This window comes from Microcaecilia unicolor, chromosome 4 (assembly GCF_901765095.1).
Source record: "Microcaecilia unicolor chromosome 4, aMicUni1.1, whole genome shotgun sequence".
In the NCBI taxonomy this organism is placed as follows: Eukaryota; Metazoa; Chordata; class Amphibia; order Gymnophiona; family Siphonopidae; genus Microcaecilia; species Microcaecilia unicolor.
In genome coordinates this window covers 336,020,210-336,043,251 of record NC_044034.1, presented here as the reverse complement: position 1 = coordinate 336,043,251, position 23,042 = coordinate 336,020,210, and the positions used below count along the sequence as shown (strand labels likewise).

General features: G+C 42.4%; 1 protein-coding gene across 4 annotated transcripts in view; it reads right to left on the bottom strand.

The window, feature by feature from the left end:
• Window positions 1-10,248: 10,248 nt before the first annotated feature.
• VDAC3 (voltage dependent anion channel 3) overlaps window positions 10,249-23,042 on the bottom strand; it is an 83,704-nt gene continuing 70,910 nt past the window's right edge. For all 4 annotated transcript variants that reach the window (XM_030202070.1, XM_030202073.1, XM_030202071.1 and 1 more), the window contains exons 9-10: window positions 11,160-11,217; window positions 10,249-10,792 (exon numbers count right to left, since the gene is read on the bottom strand). In XM_030202070.1, the coding sequence (XP_030057930.1) occupies window positions 10,701-10,792; window positions 11,160-11,217 (150 nt within the window). In that variant the 3' untranslated portion in view covers window positions 10,249-10,700. The remainder of the gene's footprint in view (window positions 10,793-11,159; window positions 11,218-23,042) is intronic.

Sequence of the window (23,042 nt, the reverse complement as noted above, 5' to 3'; positions counted from 1 at the left end):
CAAAATATAATTCAGTTGCATTTGGTCTCTAAAATGATGATATAATGGGGAAGTTATCCTTGACCATTCTGGACTTCAATATTGTCTAGCAATAAGATGAAAAAATTAATAGACCCTTTCTTATGATCATTTTCATTCAATCGTCTTGGGACCAGAAAACGTTTTAAGTATTTATTAACCACCTCTTTCTCATGGCTTCTTAATCTTCACAGGAGTCTCTCATGAGGGACTTTGTCAAAACCCTTCTGACAATCTAGATACATTCCATCTACTGGCTCCCCTTTATCCACAGGTAAGTGAAATGACAGCGAGAGAGAGCAAATCAGGGGATAGGAGGGATAAGGGACAGCCAGCGAGAGGTGGGAGAGGGAGTGAGCATGAGCAAACAGATGTGGGACAAAGGGAGCATATGTGTGTGAGCAGATGGAGGTGCAAAGGGAACAAGAAAGAGGATGGGAAGCAAAAGTGAGCAGCAGATGTGAATGAGGGATTTGAAGCAAATGTAAGGAGCCCAAGGTAACTGAAGAGGGTGTAAAGTGTAGGGATGTACATTTGTTTGAAACATTTCCCATGTCATTTTAAACTCCAAACCCAAAACTTCTGTTTTTCCTTCTGTCCACAATAGTGCACTATTGTTCACAGTACCCTCAAAATAAAAAAAAAACAAAAAAACATCTGTATGAAATGAAAAATCCTATAAGCAATACAGGTAACTATAGTAAACAAACTGAAATATTTTGTTCTGCACACCCGTAATGGCGTGTGAGAGAAGGGATTAGCGTGGGTAAGGTTACCAGGTTTTTGCTTGAAAATCTGGGCCACCCTGGTTGGGGTGGGGAAGGGCAGGGTGCAACTTCCCCCTAGGCAACTTTCCACCAAAAAATTTATAATCTACTAAAATAAATATTATAATCCTTTTTATCTTAAAAGTACACTCTTGAAATTACTTAACACAAAATATGTGGAGGGCAATTCTGTAACAGGGCACCTGCATTTATCTGTCCCTTGCATGAATGAATATATAGAATGCTGTCACTTATTCACATTATTGTACATCTACTCATGAAAGTAACAGTAGGGTGACTAAGTGCTATTGTATAACAGAACGCACAAATGCATAGTGCATAAATAATATACACACTATCCAAGACCTTATAGAAATTATACAAATATATAGTGAAGTGCTCAGAAATATATCGGTGCCACAAATTAAACCACACGTAGGCACCCTTATCTCAATCATCGCACATCAGCTAGTGTCCATTCAGCTGGGTGACCAGTTTGCTTAAAAGGTTTGCAATTGAGATCAACACATTCTATATGGCTTGCATAGTGGTGCAGCTGGCTCTCAGTGGGCAGCAACAGGGCCAGCTGGGGGCTGATGGTTGTTACTCGGGGGACATCTCTGATCTGTGGCACCAATGAGATAACATAACAGGGAACCCCGGAGCCAAGGATATGATAGCTGTTTGTCCCCTGAGAGGATTGTCTCCCTAAGGGCATGCAAGATGGGTCCTGGCCTTGTTGGAGGGCCATCGGTGACCAGGCATTTACAAGGAAAATTAAACCAAAATATCCCTCCTAATTGCAAAACACGTGGTCTCAACTTAAGGAAATGCTATTGATGCCTCTGTGTAGCCCTGGCTATTTCTGGGTAAATCCTTATCTTGCAATCCAAAAAAAAAAGGACATCTCGATGGTGAAAATATAAACGTAGAACCCAATCTTCATCAGGCCCCAACACCAAAATTCACAATTAAAGTTGAAGGTTTAACCCCTTTGTTGTCTTCCTCCAAAGTCTGAGTCAGATTTAAGATGTCAAATGTTTCTAAATTTGATGCTATTGGCTGGCCAGTCTCTTTTTTTGCAAAAGGTAGCAAATAATATATCCATGATACTGGTGGACAAGACTGTAAAGGCACTACAACATTTCAATAAGATAGCATTTAAACATAGGTGCTACAGAGGGGACTTTTGGAAATTCAGAATACATAAAGTGTTCCTTATAATATTTTCCGTATTTTCAATTTTCTTATTCTAAACTTCATCTCCCTTAACCAACATAACTTGATTATCAATCACCTTCTTAACATCTTTTTCCACAATACTAAGTCTATTTTCCATTAGCAAAATCTTCTGTTCCTTAAAGTGGTTCTACCAACATGATCAGATAATTGTACAGAGAAAGACTCAAGCTTCTGAGACAAAGATTTCTCCATTCGAGCCAATGTGTCCCAAAGTGAATCAAGAGTAACAGTAGAGGGTTTTCAGGCAAAAATTAACTTACTGGAATCCAACGATAAGAGGCTGTAGAGGCCCATGTTGGGTCAAAGATGGAACTGTGTCCATTCCAAGTACAACCACGCTGGTAGACCATGCAACACCCAAAAGTGCGACATCACTCAGCGTTCCTTCAAGCTGCACCGGGCCTGTTCCAGGATCCTCAATCCTCATTTTGCAGAGAGTAGCTTCCTCTGAGTACAAGCTCCTGAACGCCAGCATCGACGGGACACTCTTCATGGCTGGGCTGAGGGTGACTTCTACCTCTAGCAGGGAAGGAAATTCACCTCCCGTCGCCAACCTCTGCAACAAAGCCTCCTGCTCGGTACATAATCCTGTGTCATGAAGAGTAAAACGATCCATCAATGCTTGTCCTTGTAACAGGGCCTGCAGCAGGAAAGCTACTCTGTTACCCTCTACGTTTACACAATCCCAAACTCTGTCTCACACCAAAAAACCTTTTTTTGACTTTTTCTCTGAAGACCTCAGCAGTGTAACTTGCCAGAAATCTTTCAGTGCTGCAAGAGTTTACAACACCAACCTCTTGGCAGGCAGAATTCTTATATTTATGAGCTAAGCTAGTGCTTAAGGCACTTCAGAGGACGGTTCTTGAGACAGCCGGAATATGCAAAACATGATCATGTCGGACGTTGAGTCCCCCATCTGACTGAGACTATATACAGTTTTAAGATGAGTATTCTTCTATTTTTCTAGAAATATTTGCAAAAAAATAAAACATTTGTATTTATTAAGATTAGGATATGTTAAAGATTTGATATATACAACAAAGGTTTTGTTAGAAAAAGGTCTGAATACAGATAAAGAAGTCAGTGTTGTAGTCTTGAAGCATTGAAAGATTGCTGGCAAGTTACAACGCTGAGGTTTTCAGAGAAAGTCAAAAAGTTTTTTTTTGGTGTGGGATAGAATTTGGGATCATGTCAGTATAGTTCCACTGTGAGAACTTTGCCTTGGATAGAGTGTGATCCCTCTACATTTAGGCATTTGTAAGGAAAAAAAACTTTTATAAGTTTTAGTGGAAAAGAGAAGGGCCAGAAGCGTTTTACCTGTGATTACATCAGGCAGCCATCTTACCCCCTGGTTACAGTTTTGTATTTAAATTTGTTTATTAATTTCAAATATTTATAACAATCATATTTGAAACAAGAAAAGGTACCTTCATCAATAACATCTTAATAACAATAATAAAGAAACATTTACTTGACTGGGTACACTCAAGTCCACAGTTGTAGATCCAAGATTAACTATTTGGAGAATTAAATTGGGTAAATTCAAAGGAAAATTAAACCGGTCTAATATCTGTGTCTATAGTCCATTCAGAGCTAACCTCTAAGGAGTTCAGGCTGTAATAAATTCAGAAAGTTGAACTGATTCAAAAAACACATATTTAACCGCTTGATGGTATACTATACACTTACAAGGATATCGTAAGAAAAAGGTTGCCCCCAACTTGAGCACACCTGGTTTTAACAATAGAAATTGCCTATCCCCTGGTTACAGTTTTATTTACTCTGCCATAGCTGCTGCTGTGTGTGACATGCTGACCACTTTTCATTTGGTCACAGGAAGGTGCTGTCCAAATCCCTTCCCCCTCTCCTCTCCCCTTCCTTTCCATGTCATCACATAGGTTTGGGTTTGGCTGCAACACATTCTAGTGGATATAGGCATTGTGGGCACACTGAAATGAGGGTAGCTACTTACTCAGGTCTTAATCTAGTACAGAGCTGTTATAGGGGTGTAATGCCAGTGGTACTTACGTTGGGCCCTGAAACACTTCCTGCTGTTTCTTCCAGTCATGGCACCTGAGTGACTCAAGAGCCCTGTGTATGCCGAATCGTCTACAAAAGACAAGCTGGTAGAGACAGGGTTCAGGAAATGGGCCTTCTTGACGTCACATGCATACTTTTTTTTTAATGACATGTGCAATGCTCTTCACATAGCCTGTGACAGATGGCTACAGCCAGATTTGGAGGAGGGGGCCAAGTAAGTGGATATGCAGTACACAGGCACAGGTGCTATGTGAGTTGAGGTGGCCATAGGGACAGAGGATGAGATGGTGGCCTTTCTATGGAGAATGTGCACTATTGCTGAGAGGTGGGAATGGGCAGTGGGATAAACTAGGTGTGTGGGTGGTTCAATGTACTGTATTGAGCTGCTGCCAACATTCCCATGGGGCAGGAGGCTTGAGAGGAGGAGGGGGCCCTATGTGCAGCCCCAAATTTTAGCATTGAAGACTTAGTGGAGGGGGCCCCATAATTACTTGTCATTGGATATTCTGGACATTCTTTCAGCAATGTTTTGTTATTCTTTATTATGAAAAATGAATAATATATATTATTATTATTAGCATTTGTATAGCGCTACCAGACGCACACAGTGCTGAACATCTGACACAGAGAGACAGTCCCTGCTCAATAGAGCTTACAATCTAAAATAATACAGACAGACAAGACAATTAAGGGCAAGGGAAATACTGGGTGAGAAGGAACAAGGGGGGAGGCAAATGAGTAGTGGCTAGGAGCCAAAAGCAGCAACAACAAAAGGAACTCACTGTATGTGACCTTGCCTATGCATGGTGCTTGCACATGAGTATTGATGTGATCCTGGGGGACACTGATTCACACTCACCTTTCCAGGCTGCTTCTTATGGATCTCCATTGCCTTCATGGAGACATTATGACATGGCAGGTGGTGGTGGCATTGAAAATTTCTCCTTCAACTCTGGCACAGAAAGGTTTGGCTCCCTACACAGAGATATAACTGGGCATAATGAGGAACATTCCTCCACGTGCAGAAGTAGATATGCAAATTTTGCACATGGAAGGAACATGCTGTCATTGCCGGGGATGTTTTCTTGATATGGGGACCAGTACCATCATTGCACGTTTTGCATAATGTACTTCGCAGTGGTGGAGAGGTTATTTTTCTCAAAAATGTCTATAACACTTGCAGCATGTCTTTTTATGCAATGTTTTCTTAGTGTATTTTTCAACAGTGGAGAACTTTCTTTTAAACTTCCCCCATTATGGACTTGGTTTTTTAAAAATGTTTTCTGCTAAACTTTTTTTTTTTTTTGGCCATTTGGCTGGGATACTGAAAATGCCCCTCTTAATTTACTTTTAAAGTTAAACATTCTCAACAATTGCTAAACCATATGAAGTACAGGACCAGACATAAAAAAAAAGAGATTTGCCAGTGTGGGAGGTAATTATATAGAAGGGTGTACCTATGTGGAATGACCAAAGTGCCTATTTTATACATAATTCTGTAAAAGTACCAAAACCAAACTGAGAACCTTCTTGACAATTATGAAAAATCTTGCTACCATAACAAATCCAAAATCTTGTCAACAAATTTTATTTTCGAGGAAAAGACCTCAGAATTCTACAGCCACACATAAAATTGTGTCAATTGTTGGCTACTCTTTCCTTGGTCAAAAAGCTCCATTTTATTCTATTTTCTAATTTAACCATCACATTCTTCTCTTTTACTAAATCCTTGAGCTTTTAGATATTGTAATTATAAAAATAGCTTTACAAAAATATCTACAAAACCAATTATTCAATTTCAGAGCTGATTAAGGGGCTCATTTTCAAAAGAAAAAAAAACAGCATAAAGTAGCATTTGGGCATTTTTCCCTGAAAAACATCCAAATCACAATTTTCAAAACTTGGATTTGAGACGTTTTTCTCTGTTGGGGGCAAGATGTGGGCGTTACAAAAATGTGGACATTTTTTCTGCCATAATGGAACAAAGGAAAAACATCCAGGGCTAAAAGATATTTTGGTCTAGACCTGTTTCAATCACAACTAAATCATAAAAAGTGCCCTAGATGACCAATGAAGAGATTAATGTATGACCCCCCCCCCCCCCTTATTCTCCCAGTGGTCACTGACCGCCTTCCAACCCCCAAAGCTGTGAAAGAAACAGTATATACCAGCCTCTATGACAGCTTTAGATGTTATGGCAAGTCCTATTTCAACAGCAAGCAGGTCTCTGGAGCAGCCTAGTGGTTGGTGCCATGCACTGTAGAGGTGACCCAGAGGCCCATATCCCACTCTAACTGGAACACTTGTGGTATAATGTGTGACCACCTCAAAATCCACCCAAAACCTCTGTACCTACATCTAGGTGGCACCTGCTATTGTAGTGGTGTACAGTTGGGCACAGTAAGATTTTGGTGGGTTTTGGAGGGCTACCCATATAAGGGGGGTAACAGTGTACTTGGGATCTTTTATGTGGTCCATTGCAGTGCCCCCAGGGTGCCCCACCGCTTTGCTGAGATGTTTGTGTGGCCAGTCTACTAAGAATGCTGCCCCCCCCCCCAATACATCCCAAGGCTTGTTTTTGTGCGTTTTTAATGGTCTTAAAAGATAGACACACTGAGCACAAAAACATCTAGCAAATGGCTATTTTTGAAACAAAAAGTTGGATAATTTTCTGGTTTGAAAATGGCATTAGCTATTGGATTTAGACATCATATTGAAAAAGCCCCCTAAAGTGCCTTACTGTTGTGCTAATTTAAAATGTTATTTAGTATATAAAACATACTTTATAAAAAAAATAGTCAAAAAAGATTTATCTGCATCCAACAATGAATTTGTCATTTATGTAATAAAACATTCATGTGAGAAGCTTTACGCTGGGAAAGCAGTAAGACCATTCAGGATTAGGATGAATGGAGATCTAGTCTCCACAGAATAAGAAAGAGGCATCATTGGTGGCCCAGTGTATTGATCAAGGACATAAAATTGAAAGTTTGGGATGCTTTGTGATTGATTGAATACCAGTGGATATCAAAGGTGTTGACTGTATGCTTTTGCTTTTCAGAGTATTAGGATACTGTGGGGCATTTTTACAAAACCGTGCATTTTTAGCTCATGGTAAAAATGAGCTGGCGTTAAACACTGAGATACCCATAGAAATATAATAGGCATCTCAGTGATTACCATCCACTGATTTTTGCCGAGAGCTAAAACGCTAGCGCGGCTTTGTAGAAAACCTCCTATGTGAAAATATAACGTGCCCTTAATAATTGCTGCTGTGTTTTGAGTTGAACAAGCTGCAGACATGATCAAAAAAACTGAAACGTAATTAATTGTCCTATAAAATGAACCCCTGAAGAAGCCATTGAGTGAAACGGATGGCTACCATCGGATGAGTATTCCAAAGTTCAGGAACTACTCCTAATAGTGTACTCTTTTTAGTGCTGCTTAGTCATGAAAAAGTAAGTGATAGAGGTGCCAGCTGTAATTCTTCAGAAGATCATAAACATCGAAATGGTTTATAAATCTTAATCAAACCTGCCAAATAGCCCAGACTCAATCCATACAAAATGTTTAAAAACAAAAGTCAAAAAGTTTGAACTTAATCCAAGCTTGAATGGGCAACCAATGTAATTCCCACAGAAATGGAGTTTCATGATCAAATCTACCACCTTTCAAAATCAATCTAGCAGATATATTTTGCAACACTTGTAATCTTTGCAAGTTGTTTAACTGATAGACCTAAGATCCTGTCTAGGTGACACGTGAGATCTGCCACCTTCACAACAGGCAAGCAAGTCACCAGGCGTGCCTCACATGCATCAGCTACACAGCTATCTATATGTTTAATGATTGAATCATCAACTATAACAGATGTCTTAACCCTTCCCTTCTGAGCAGAACTTGGGAGACATATCCTCGGTGTGAGAGGATAGTACATCCCCTGGTAGGCAGGTCCTGGCTACAGGAGTACTTCCTACTTCACCAGGGTGATGCTCTCCTTCTAGGAGACCTCCCTCTTCAAAGGAAGCACAGGGGCTGCCAGACTGGAGGTGGGACTTCTCTATAACGTCCCTGTAGGTCTCCTCTATGTACCTCACTGTCTCCCTCAGCTCCACCAAGTCTGCTACTCTAGCCTCAAGAGAACGGACTCGTTCTCTGAGAGCTAGGAGCTCTTTGCATCAGGTACACACATATAACTGCTCACCAACTGGAAGATAATCATACATGTGACACTCAATGCAAACGACTGGATAGCACCCCTCTCGCTGCTGGACTGCTGACTACATCTTAGTATTTTTGAGTTTTTCCACTGCTGGGCTTGATGGACCTTCAGTTTGTCCCAGTATGGCAATCTTTATGATAACAGGTCTAAACGAGCAATAATGAGCACTCATTGGCAATAATTAGAATTTACACACACAATTCACTAAGCATATTTTGTAAAGCACTGCGCCTAAATTCTAATGTGCCCAGCCAAAAAAGGGTGTGGTTGTGGGAGGGGAAATTGGTGTTTTGTGGGCATTCCAAAATTTACATGTACTGTTATAGAAAATGGCCCGGTGCGCCTAAATCTACGTGCCGGCATTTAAGCCACGTTTCCCTTGGTATAAATGGATGCACATGGTTTTAAGCACTGTGAAATCAACTAAGCGTATTCTATATACTGCAGCTAAATATAGGCGCAGCTTACAGAATATGCTAAGGCGGAAATTTAGTCTGTGTAGAGTTTTTAGGCGCTATACATAGAATTTGGCCCTTTATGTATGTCTGTAGGATTCCTCAAAAATAAAATTTCTTCACAGATTTTGGATTTGTCGTCATATTGTATAAAAGCAACATAAGCACCTTTATAAAATAGGCACACAGAATTAGTCCCAGTAATACACAAATCCTCACACACAAATGTACACCTGCTCTGAAGAGGAGGCATGCAAGTGTGTGTGTGGGGGGGGGGGGGGGGGGGGCACACCACTCATATATATGCATATTTTCTAAATATGTGCATATATCACAACTCCATCCCCTGCTTCACCCCACTGTATTCCTAGGAACATCTATGAAAGGGGCATATATAAATTATATGCAACCTTGTCAGTGCATAGACTTGTATACATATATATAGCCATGTAATTTATTTTAAATGCAGAAAATAATTCATAAAAATACCCCTATGGAGGATAATTTTTTAACATGATGCCCTGTACAAGCCTATTCCATAAAAGAAGATAGGCGCTTACATTCCTTTACAGAAAACTAGAATAACCAGGCATTTGTGCATTTAACAGGTGCAAGCGCTTAACATCAGCCACAGAGCTGGTGTAAGTGTTAGTGCCCAAGTACCTGCAGATACACAAACAACTTAACAGTATTCGATAAGTTATATGTGTGAGTTTGAATCCTGCTCAAGCTCCACCCATTTGTACATCTTTTGGCAAATACGCACTATCCCACTGATATTCAAAAGCATTTAACCAGCCAGGATTGGCACCTGGCCAGTTAAACAAATTTTCAGCGGGACATGACCGGCCATGACCTGCTGAATATTCACGGTTAGTGGTTATATCGCATGATATAATTGGCTATCTGCCGATTTTCAGCGCAAGTTTGGCGGTTATATTTGGCCCCATGAATACCAGGCCTATCTCTGGCTGGTTCAAACTTAACTGGCCAGTGCTAAATATTGACTTTGCCAGTTAAGTTTGAACCGGCCAAAAATAAACCAGATATTCAATGCAAGTCACTGGAAACGGCCCAGCATTGAATATCTGGGCTAACTCCCGTGGTCTGAACATCAGCCCTATGTAAATAAAGAGGTATTTATAGAATAGTGCTTAGGTGGAATTTTGGCTGTTACATGTGTATATGCAAACATGCGTGTATAAATGCCATTATTCTGAATATTTACATGCAAGTACCTATGTTACAAAATTACCTACTCCCTTTTTTAGTATAGGAGACATGCTCATTACATGCTTCTCACACTACTACACCTGGACTAGAGTAATCTTAGACTTCATATAAAAATACAAAGTCACCTGTAGACCTCCTCATTATTGATTCCCATAGGATGGATTCTACTCTTTCACCTTTACCTGCCTTTCTTCCCCAAGCTCACAAATTGCTTCCACATTCAAATAAATAACATTTATTAATAAATATTAAACGTCACCAAGCTAACAATAGAGATAGGAAAAGGTTTTATGTTCCAAACATGATGGCTTTATTTCTACTCTGATGCAAGACCAAAGCTTTCATTACAACACAAGGACCAAAAAAATGGTCATGAGAAGATGTGGAGAACATGCAATGGACAAACTTTGGACAGATGGATAAGTGTGCATTCTTGTCTGAGAAATGAAGTGATCCATCAGAAAGGAAAAAAAAATTAATTTACAATAACACTGTGGAACTGAACTGGTATGTGGCACAAACATTATAACTTCTATAGGTGCGTTCAAGTATCTCCATTATGGCATTCTCACCCTCTGGACTTTAGCGTTTTGTGGGGACTACAACAATTCTTTGGAAGCATAGACAGTTCACATACTTTAAAGAGTTTTAAGGCCAAAATTAGCTCATTTTTATTGTCAATTCTAGGATATGGATTCAGTTGTTTTCCTGCTGAAAATGATGTTAAGCCTCCAGCTCAAATCCCATCCCAACTTTATGGCCTCCTGAATTAAAGTTCTTGCCATCAACCAAAGCAGAAAGAGTTAATTTCACACCTGTGAAGAGAAAGCAGACTCTTAAACATCAGCAGGCAGAAACTTTTAACTTCCTACTGCAAGTGCTGTTTTAAAACATCTTTCCTTTATTATATGGACTTGTTTTAATTCTTTCTAAGTGAACTGCACAAACCATAGTCTGTAAATGGGTATGTGAATCACACTGTATAGATGTGTAATATGCATACACAGTGTACTTTTGTGTGTCTGACATAAATACATTAGCATATATCTGAATAGTTTTATGCATGTTTTCGCATCTTGGTTTTCTTTTATTGTACTCATATTGTATTTAAGCTATTTGATTTCTTATGATACCTCAGTAAGTAAAGCTATCAAAGGTAATTTATCGGACCCTTCTACATACCAGGCCGAAGATATTGAGTGTATCCAACTCCAATGAGACTAGCATTGTTGACTTTAGCCTATAGAAAGAAAAAACACAAACATTATATACACCACGGTTGCATGACAGCATATTTTTTTATGCTTCAAGAGAGAGTTCTTGTGAACATATATCAGTGAAAACTAAATTTTTCAGAATAAAAGGAGTCAATATTAGGCCACTGCAGTCACTGGATTAAATTAATCGTTGATGACAACATTTAATTTAAAGTGAAATGTATTCACACCTGTTAATTTCCTTTCCTTGAATCCTACTAGACCAGTCCAGATGAATGGGTTGTGTCCCCCTACCAGAAATTCCAATAAACATCACCATTAAAAGGGCTGGTGCCGTCTAGAACTCTCTAGTATACTACTGTCAAAGCAGCTCAATGAATCAAACTCACAAACTTACACATCTCATAAGGAATCCCTGCAGAAAATTTCAACCACCCTTAATTCAATGAACTATTTACACTTTTATTCTGAAGAGAAAGGGCTAACAAAATCCAGGAACCTTACGCCTGAGCCACAGTCTTCCAGGGCAGGTCCTGGACTGGTCTAGCAGGATTCAAGGAAAGGAAATGAATAAGTATGAATACATTCCACCTTCCTTATTATCTGGCTAGACCAGACCAGATGAATGATATGTACAGTGGGGGAAATAAGTATTTGATCCCTTGCTGATTTTGTAAGTTTGCCCACTGACAAAGACATGAGCAGCCCATAATTGAAGGGTAGGTTATTGGTAACAGTGAGAGATAGCACATCACAAATTAAATCCGGAAAATCACATTGTGGAAAGTATATGAATTTATTTGCATTCTGCAGAGGGAAATAAGTATTTAATCCCTCTGGCAAACAAGACCTAATACTTGGTGGCAAAACCCTTGTTGGCAAGCACAGCGGTCAGACGTCTTCTGTAGTTGATGATGAGGTTTGCACACATGTCAGGAGGAATTTTGGTCCACTCCTCTTTGCAGATCATCTCTAAATCATTAAGAGTTCTGGGCTGTCGCTTGGCAACTCGCAGCTTCAGCTCCCTCCATAAGTTTTCAATGGGATTAAGGTCTGGTGACTGGCTAGGCCACTCCATGACCCTAATGTGCTTCTTCCTGAGCCACTCCTTTGTTGCCTTGGCTGTATGTTTTGGGTCATTGTCGTGCTGGAAGACCCAGCCACGACCCATTTTTAAGGCCCTGGCGGAGGGAAGGAGGTTGTCACTCAGAATTGTACGGTACATGGCCCCATCCATTCTCCCATTGATGCGGTGAAGTAGTCCTGTGCCCTTAGCAGAGAAACACCCCCAAAACATAACATTTCCACCTCCATGCTTGACAGTGGGGACGGTGTTCTTTGGGTCATAGGCAGCATTTCTCTTCCTCCAAACACGGCGAGTTGAGTTCATGCCAAAGAGCTCAATTTTTGTCTCATCTGACCACAGCACCTTCTCCCAATCACTCTCGGCATCATCCAGGTGTTCACTGGCAAACTTCAGACGGGCCGTCACATGTGCCTTCCGGAGCAGGGGGACCTTGCGGGCACTGCAGGATTGCAATCCGTTATGTCATAATGTGTTACCAATGGTTTTCGTGGTGACAGTGGTCCCAGCTGCCTTGAGATCATTGACAAGTTCCCCCCTTGTATTTGTAGGCTGATTTCTAACCTTCCTCATGATCAAGGATACCCCACGAGGTGAGATTTTGCGTGGAGCCCCAGATCTTTGTCGATTGACAGTCATTTTGTACTTCTTCCATTTTCTTACTATGGCACCAACAGTTGTCTCCTTCTCGCCCAGCGTCTTACTGATGGTTTTGTAGCCCATTCCAGCCTTGTGCAGGTGTATGATCTTGTCCCTGACATCCTTAGACAGCTCCTTGCTCTTGGCCATTTTGTAGAGGTTAGAGTCTGACTGATTCACTGAGTCTGTGGACAGGTGTCTTTCATACAGGTGACCATTGCCGACAGCTGTCTGTCATGCAGGTAACGAGTTGATTTGGAGCATCTACCTGGTCTGTAGGGGCCAGATCTCTTACTGGTTGGTGGGGGATCAAATACTTATTTCCCTCTGCAGAATGCAAATAAATTCATATACTTTCCACAATGTGATTTTCCGGATTTAATTTGTGATGTGCTATCTCTCACTGTTACCAATAACCTACCCTTCAATTATGGGCTGCTCATGTCTTTGTCAGTGGGCAAACTTACAAAATCAGCAAGGGATCAAATACTTACAGTGGGGGAAATAAGTATTTGATCCCTTGCTGATTTTGTAAGTTTGCCCACTGACAAAGACATGAGCAGCCCATAATTGAAGGGTAGGTTATTGGTAACAGTGAGAGATAGCACATCACAAATTAAATCCGGAAAATCACATTGTGGAAAGTATATGAATTTATTTGCATTCTGCAGAGGGAAATAAGTATTTGATCCCCCACCAACCAGTAAGAGATCTGGCCCCTACAGACCAGGTAGATGCTCCAAATCAACTCGTTACCTGCATGACAGACAGCTGTCGGCAATGGTCACCTGTATGAAAGACACCTGTCCACAGACTCAGTGAATCAGTCAGACTCTAACCTCTACAAAATGGCCAAGAGCAAGGAGCTGTCTAAGGATGTCAGGGACAAGATCATACACCTGCACAAGGCTGGAATGGGCTACAAAACCATCAGTAAGACGCTGGGCGAGAAGGAGACAACTGTTGGTGCCATAGTAAGAAAATGGAAGAAGTACAAAATGACTGTCAATCGACAAAGATCTGGGGCTCCACGCAAAATCTCACCTCGTGGGGTATCCTTGATCATGAGGAAGGTTAGAAATCAGCCTACAACTACAAGGGGGGAACTTGTCAATGATCTCAAGGCAGCTGGGACCACTGTCACCACGAAAACCATTGGTAACACATTACGACATAACGGATTGCAATCCTGCAGTGCCCGCAAGGTCCCCCTGCTCCGGAAGGCACATGTGACGGCCCGTCTGAAGTTTGCCAGTGAACACCTGGATGATGCCGAGAGTGATTGGGAGAAGGTGCTGTGGTCAGATGAGACAAAAATTGAGCTCTTTGGCATGAACTCAACTCGCCGTGTTTGGAGGAAGAGAAATGCTGCCTATGACCCAAAGAACATCGTCCCCACTGTCAAGCATGGAGGTGGAAATGTTATGTTTTGGGGGTGTTTCTCTGCTAAGGGCACAGGACTACTTCACCGCATCAATGGGAGAATGGATGGGGCCATGTACCGTACAATTCTGAGTGACAACCTCCTTCCCTCCGCCAGGGCCTTAAAAATGGGTCGTGGCTGGGTCTTCCAGCACGACAATGACCCAAAACATACAGCCAAGGCAACAAAGGAGTGGCTCAGGAAGAAGCACATTAGGGTCATGGAGTGGCCTAGCCAGTCACCAGACCTTAATCCCATTGAAAACTTATGGAGGGAGCTGAAGCTGCGAGTTGCCAAGCGACAGCCCAGAACTCTTAATGATTTAGAGATGATCTGCAAAGAGGAGTGGACCAAAATTCCTCCTGACATGTGTGCAAACCTCATCATCAACTACAGAAGACGTCTGACCGCTGTGCTTGCCAACAAGGGTTTTGCCACCAAGTATTAGGTCTTGTTTGCCAGAGGGATTAAATACTTATTTCCCTCTGCAGAATGCAAATAAATTCATATACTTTCCACAATGTGATTTTCTGGATTTAATTTGTGATGTGCTATCTCTCACTGTTACCAATAACCTACCCTTCAATTATGGGCTGCTCATGTCTTTGTCAGTGGGCAAACTTACAAAATCAGCAAGGGATCAAATACTTATTTCCCCCACTGTATTTCCCCCACTGTATAAAAGAAGCTCTGGGATGGGGAAGACAAGGCCCCATGAATGACTGCACTGCTAGAGAACACCATGTCCCAGGCTACAAAATCAATGCTGGAATGCTTTACCAAGGAATGGAGCACTGGTTAGGTATCTTGGGATACCACTTAGGCTGTAGCTCAAGAAATGAGTTGCACTCAAATGGAGTGAAACTGAAGACTCAAGGACACATTCTCTCTCTCATTCTCTTTTGTTTTATTTGAAGGAGAGAGGCCAACTCAGTGGCCACGTTACTCCCCATCTCTTCCACTCGGATTCTGAAAGGGCACAAAAGAGCCTGAGCAGCTTCATGACACGCTTATCCTGACAAGCATCTCAGAAGTATCCAGCGCACATTCAGGTTAAGAAGCTGCCAGGAGGTATCCAAGGTAGTTCCTGCCACAGAATGGGGAACAGTACAAGGAGATATTGTATTTTCTGCAAACTTAAACACAGGCCTGAATCTCTGACACTGGACAGGCAGAACAACTGGTCTTCCAGGAAGGCCAATATCAAAGGCTAAAATGGCAGACCAATCAAGAAATTGAGACTGAGATCCCACTGCTGCAGCACCGCCTACAGAAGGGGCTGAAAATGTTCTATACCACACAACAAATGGACTGCCAGGAAAACTACCTGAATCCTGCTCTAACAACAAGACAGATCTACTCTCTGAGCTTTAAAGATTCAATCCCTGCTCCAGGGCAAACTCTAGGAAGATAAAAGGGAAACCAAGCCTGCTTGCCAGGGACGTGTCATCCTCTGTGCAGCACCTTCCAAGACATGCCATATCAGATGTAAGCCAAGAACAAACAGGCCTATGAGCCTTCAGCCATGTGATAAGCTCCACAATACATACATACTGTAAAGCTCCACAACTGGATGGAGCAACGATCATGTCACTGCCAGACAGATATCCTGTGGTGCAACTGACCGGGCATCAGTCCAGGAGGTCACCTGAGCCCAAGTGAAAGCAGTTCATAACCCAGATGGCCATGGTTTTTCTGCAAATGTAGGCAGCCTCAATAGCTGCCTTGAACCATCTTGTAATGGAGGTACTGGAAGACACATGACCCTTCCAAGGGCCAACAAAGAGGTAATCTGAGAGATAAAATTCCTTTGACATATAGTACTGAATGAGAAATGGAGAACCCTGTCTCCAGCTCGAAATTTCTGAGCCAAAGTCAAGCTTTTGACTGTGGCAGAAAGCTAGGAATAATTAATTCTGCTGCGACTCCAACCAGTCGTGACTCAGAGTATACCCAACGAACCACCAGGGTCTGAAAGACTGAGGAATTCAGTTCCCACTCCAAAGGGTCCAGAGCACTCCTGATAAAGTCTGACAGCTTAATATCTGTCCCTACTTTGCGCTACAGTAAGCACTACGAGATGCACAGTTCTGACTATCTGGTTTCCAATACTATTTCCACACTTCGGGTGCCTCTCTGTTAACATAAACTACAGCTGTAGTGTAATTGGACCTCCCTCAGACTTCTGTCCTCTTTGGTGAGGGTAAATAGAGCTGCAGCATTAGATGAGAAGCCCTCATTCTGAATTAGCTGAAGACCACACTAAATCTGAGAGCAATCAAGAGTGCTGGTGAGTTGGCCAGGGCACTGGGACTACCCAATATAAGAGACTCACAACAGAACCAGCGGGACCTCCAGGAGGGGATATCCTGAGATGTTCCCTCACACCAAGCTCTTGTAGAGGGCCCAGGGAAGGGGGTGCCATATTTCGAAGTTCTGAGAACAAAGGCTCAGCTTGACAGCAGCACCCTCTGAAGGGTATTCTCATGGTTACAGTGTTTCCTCAAAATGTAACCTTCTCAAAAAAGGGATTACAAGAAACCACACAACCTCCAATCTACCTGGTACATAAACTGAGTAGAAGAGAAATGATGTGCAGGAGCACTTTCTAAAGCATGGTGAATAAGCAGTAAAATTTTAAATTTAATCCATGAATCTATGGGAAGCTAGTGCAATTCTAAGTTATAGGGTAATATGTGGAGGACTTCTGGTAAACACTCATGGTGGGCAGACGTTATCTGAAGGAGCTCTGTGGAAACCCTCTCAAAGTTTAACACAGCACAGTCCCCAGAGTCTTCAAATCTCATTTTGGAAGTTTGTGTTGAGCTGAGGAAATATGCCGATGCTTTTAAAAACAAAGGCACCAGCTACAATTAAAGATCTGTATGCAGCACAGTTGGCCAGCGGGCCAAAGGGAACCGGAAGGCCTGACATAAGAGGATCTCCCAGAGCTGACACAGAGGGGAGCTCAAGCCCCGAGGTGAACTCTGAAGAGCTAGAGCCGAGTTGGTCAATGGTCCTGCATGGAATCAAAGCTACCAAGGCAGAAATCGTAGAAATGTTGGTGGCCTGCCTAGATGAATGGCTTGCCCCTTTCAAGCATGGTGGACACAGTGGAGGTTCAACTTGGTTGACGTGGAGGAGGATCGAGTGGAAGCATGGCAGGAGCAATTCCGCCTTTCTCAGCGGCTGGAAGACCTGCAAGATAAACTTGAAAACCTTGAAAATAGAAACAAATGATCCAAACTCAGGCTCCTGGGAGTACCAGAGGGTAGAGAAGCTAAGTCTCACATGGTTTATGCACAATCTTTATTGCAAGCATGTTTCCTGCATGATATTGCATCTCCAGGATTTAAGATAGAGAGAGCACACAGGAAGCTCCAGCCTTGTTCAGATCTGAATCTCCCCTCTACCTCCGGGCCCTGGTTGTAAAACTGTTGTGCTATTCCGAAACTGAGTTGCTGCTTCATCAAGCAAGGAAAAGAAAAGCACTTTTTTATGAGGGCCAAGAATTGCACATTTATCCTGATCTCAGCCTAGAGACCATGTGATACTCATGCCAAAGGAACTGTGGCAATATAAAAAAAGACATGCAAGATTGCCACGATTGTGACTGTATTCCATGCCTACTCTCACCTTGCCCCCGGGTGACCGGGCCCTGTGGTTGCTGTGGACTGTCTTTTCCTGTTTCCCAGACGTCTTCCAGGCTCCATTCCGGTCCTGATGTTCCAGCACTCCAAACTTCCCCCAGTGTTTCTGCTGCCAAGCCTCACCTGTGACCTCATCTGTAATTGCCTTTATTAAGCTCCTGAGAATTGTCAGACTTGCCTTTGCAATAGAAGTCTTCAGATAAGCTTCGTCTGTGAGTGCTTGTTGGAGTTCTAGCCTTGCTAGTTCTGGTCTTGTTTGTCTTCAACTCTAGTTCCCTTCTGTTTGTATCTGCCCTGTCTGTTTTCAGCTTTGGTTCCTTCCTGTTTCTAGCTGCCCTGTTCGTCTTTAGCTTTAGTCCCCTTCCTGCTTGTTCCAACCCTGTTTATACTTAGCTTCAGCCCTACCCTGCTTGTGTCTGTCTTGATTGAGAATCCTGAAGCCTGCTCCAGGCAAGCTTGCTCGAGTATCTTGAATCCTGTTTCTGCCAAGCTTCTTTGGAAATCCTAGATCCTGCTTGAGTACCCTGAATCTAGTTCCAGCCAAGCCAAGTCCGTGCCAGCATTTGGTTCCAGTCCAGCCAAGCCAAGTCCGTGCCAGCATTTGTTTCCAGTCCAGCCAAGCCAAGTCCGTTCCAGCACTGGGTTCCAGTCCAGTCAAGCCAAGTCAGTTCCAGCATTTGGTTCCACTCCAGCCAAGTCCATTCCAGCATTTGGTTCCAGTCCAGCCAAGTCAAGTCTGTGCCAGCATTTGGTTCCTGTCCAGCCAAACCTGTTCGAGACTCCTGGACCTGGTACCAGCCTGTTGGTGTTTGGCCTCATAAGTACATAAGTATTGCCATACTGGGAAAGACCAAAGGCCCATCAAGCCTAGCATCCTGTTTCCAACAGTGGCCAATCCAGGTCACAAATACCTGGCAAGATCCCAAAAAGTACAAAACATTTTATACTGCTTATCCCAGAAATAGTGGATTTTCCCAAGTCCATTTAATAACGGTCTATGGACTTTTCCTTTAGGAAGCCGTCCAAACCTTTTTAAAACTCCGCTATGCTAACCGCCTTTACCACATTCTCTGGTAACGAATTCCAGAGTTTAATTACATGTTGAATGAAGAAACATTTTCTCCGATTCGTTTTAAATTTACTACATTGTAGCTTTATCGCATGCCCCCTAGTCCTAGTATTTTTGGAAAGCGTGAACAGACGCGTCACATCTACCCGTTCAACTCCACTCATTATTTTATAGACCTCTATCATATCTCCTCTCAGCCGCCTTTTCTTCAAGCTGAAGAGCCCTAGCCGCATTAGCCTTTCCTCATAGGGAAGTCGTCCCATCCCCTTTATCATTTTTGTCGCCCTTCTCTGCACCTTTTCTAATTCCACTATATCTTTTTTGAGATACGGCAACCAGAATTGAACACAATATTCGAGGTGCGGTTGCACCATGGAGCGATACAAAGGCATTACAACATCCTCATTTTTGTTTTCCATTCCTTTCCTAATAATACCTAGCATTCTATTTGCTTTCTTAGCCGTAGCAGCACACTGAGCAGAAGGTTTCAATGTGTCATCAACGATGACACCTAGATCCCTTTCTTGGTCCGTGACTCCTAACGTGGAACCTTGCATGACGTAGCTATAATTCAGGTTCCTCTTTCCCACATGCATCACTTTGCACTTGCTCACATTAAACGTCATCTGCCATTTAGACGCCTGGTCTCGTAAGGTCCTCTTGTAATTTTTCACAATCCTCCTGCGATTTAACGACTTTGAATAACTTTGTGTCATCAGCAAATTTAATTACCTCACTAGTTACTCCCATCTCTAGGTCATTTATAAATATGTTAAAAAGCAGCGGTCACAGCACAGACCCCTGGAGAACCCCAGGAGTGGCCTAGTGGTTAGGGTGGTGGACTTTGGTCCTGAGGAACTGAGTTCAATTCCCACTTCAGGCACAGGCAGCTCCTTGTGACTCTGGGCAAGTCTCTTAACCCTCCATTGCCCCATGTAAGCCGCATTGAGCCTGCCATGAGTGGGAAAGCACAGGGTACAAATGTAACAACAACAACAACAACTAACTACCCTTCACCATTGAGAATACTGACCATTTAACCCTACTCTCTGTTTTCTATCTTTTAACCTGTTTTTAATCCACAATAGAACACTACCGCCTATCCCATGACTCTCCAATTTCCTCTGGAGTCTTTCATGAGGTACTTTGTCAAACGCCTTCTGAAAATCCAGATACACAATATCAACCGGCTCACCTTTATCCACATGTTTGTTCACCCCTTCAAAGAAATGTAGTAGATTGGTGAGGCAAGATTTCCCTTCACTAAATCCATGTTGACTTTGTCTCATTAATCTATGCTTTTGAATATGCTCTGTAATTTTGTTCTTAATAATAGTCTCTACCATTTTGCCCGGCACTGACATCAGACTCACCGGTCTATAATTTCCCGGATCTCCTCTGGAACCTCGCTTCCAGTTTGGGTGGTTTGCCTGCTGTTGCCAGTCTCTGGCAGCGGCCAAAGGGCTCACTACTCCGGATCATCCTCACTGGCGTGACAAAGATAAAGGGCTGCAAAAAGGCCTTTGGTATCCCACTAAACTAGTAGTTCATGGCAAAAAGGAAATGTTTCTCTACTCCCAATAAGGTGAAGGGTCTGCTTAAAAGTAGGGTAATATGATGAAAACAAGGAGATCAATACAAAAAGTGCACGGCCACATTCAGGACTATCTGAAAACATTTCAACATTAAAACTGGTAGATCAAGATATAGAGAGTTACAATGGGCCAAGGCCAGTAAATATCATGCTCTGAAGAACTGATCGAAAATCTTCAACTGGAAGCATTGGTTTTATTTTATTCAGTAAGTGCAACTTAAAGCAAGTGCTCCTAAAGTTGAATCCATATCATTCCTAAGTTTCTGACCTGCAAATAGATCTTAACTGAACAATCATTCAGCTTCATATGACTCAGGATACCATTTGCCATGTTAGAGGTCACGAGCATTCCTCAGTTTTAGACATATTCAGAGCTAATCTACTGCTTTCAACCAAGAGGTGATGTTCAAAAAAGCATCTATACATTCTATCTATACATTTCAGACATTCTATAGCTAGATTGACAGAGGTGTCAAAAGAAAACAGGAACTGAATGTTATCTGCATAGATGCTATACAGGATAGAATGCATAAGGTCCCTCTAATAGCACACATCCAAACCCCATCAACCACCGCAGCTTTTGTTATTTACCACATTTTAGAAGGAATTCACTCAAGGCGGTGTACTGCAAGAATAAGTCAAACATTAGCAATAGACAATTACAGCAGTAAAAATATTCAAACATGAGCCTCAACACCACATCCAGGTACATGTTTCTTCACTTTTTTTTTTTACATTAAATTTTATGGGAGAAAAGGCAGAACAAACAGAGAACCCCAGACCTAAGTCTTCCGAGGGCGGGTTCCAGAACAGTATGACCCAGATGGAGAGCCTGGAACATGCTTCTCTAACCCAATCTATATCTCTACATTTAACTTTACTATACCAATGGAGTTCCTTTCACCTATTCTTTAATTTTGAATTGATGTAAACTGCTCAGATGGAGCCCAATGAGTAGAATAACAAATAATAAAGAAACTTGGAAACTAAAAGAAAAGAAATTAATAGGTATGTTACCTAATATCCTTATGTAATACTAAATGTATATTCTCTTATATATTTCCACCATTCATGATGTATTGTAAGCCACATTGAGCCTGCAAACAGGTGGGAAAATGTGGGATACAAATGCAATAAATAAATAAAATAAATAAATTTCACCTTCCTAGTCACCTGGGCTGTACCATCCTGAACAAGCAGGATGTACCCAAGCAGACTCGCTAGGCAGGGGAACACAAGGCCCCCTGAATGATGGCTCTACCAAAATCCAAATGGGCTCTGGCCAACACATCTATATTGTAAAGCTTCACAAACGAATGGAGCAACGATCATGCCACTGCCTAACAGGTATTCTATGATGCAACTGAACAGGCCTCAGCACAGGAGGTCACCTGAGCCCAAACAGAAGGAGTTCACAACCCAGATGGCCATGTTTTTTCTGCAAATGTAGGCAGCTCAATAGCTGCCTTGAGCCATCTTGCAATGGAGGTATTGTAAGCCACATGACCCTTCCAAGGGCCAACAAAGGGGTAATCTGAAAGATGAAATTCGTTTGTCACATGCAAGTACTGAAGGAGAAAAGAAGAACTTTGTGGATCTCCAGTTCAAAGTCTTTGAGCCAAAACCGCTGCCAAGTCATCCTCCACAAAGAAGGGCAAACAACTCTCCTTGCATCCTGTGAAATGGAGAGATTACCTTCAGCAGAAAAAGGGTAGAATATGAATAGACACTGAATCCTCTGCAAAGAAGAGGTAAGGGTCCCAACAGGATAGGGACTGGAGCTCCAAACCCTCTGGACCAAGGCGGCTGCCACTAAGAAGTCTGAATTCAGAATAAGGTCCTTAACCGAGGCCAACCTCAGAAGTTCAAAGGGTGCCCTAGAAAGCACCAGGAGCACAAAATGCAGATCCGAAGAGGAGAGAGAAGGCCAGACTGGAGGATGCCCATGAGCAACCCCTTTTAAAGATCAGGTAAAGTCCCCATGAACATCAAGGAAATGACCCAGAATTATGCCCACACACTGAAGAGGGCTGCTAGCTGGACCTTCAGAAAGTCCAGCAACAGCCCTGGTCAAAGCTTTGCTGCAAAACCCCAAGAATATCGGGAACCTGTGCCTTCCAGGAGACAACAAACACTGGGCACACCAGGACTTGAAACATCCTCCATACCCAGATATAGGCCAGGGAGATTGAGGACTTGTGGGCTTTAGAGCAAGGTAGAAATTACAACAGGCAAAAACCTTTTCCGCACTAGGCGCCTCCTCTCATGGGATATACAGTAAGCCCAAAGAGATTCAGGACTTTCATTGCTACCAGAGCAGGCCACAATCTTTGGGAAGGGGAAGCTGCTCGGCCACCAACAGCTGGACCAGTTCAGCATACCAAGGTTG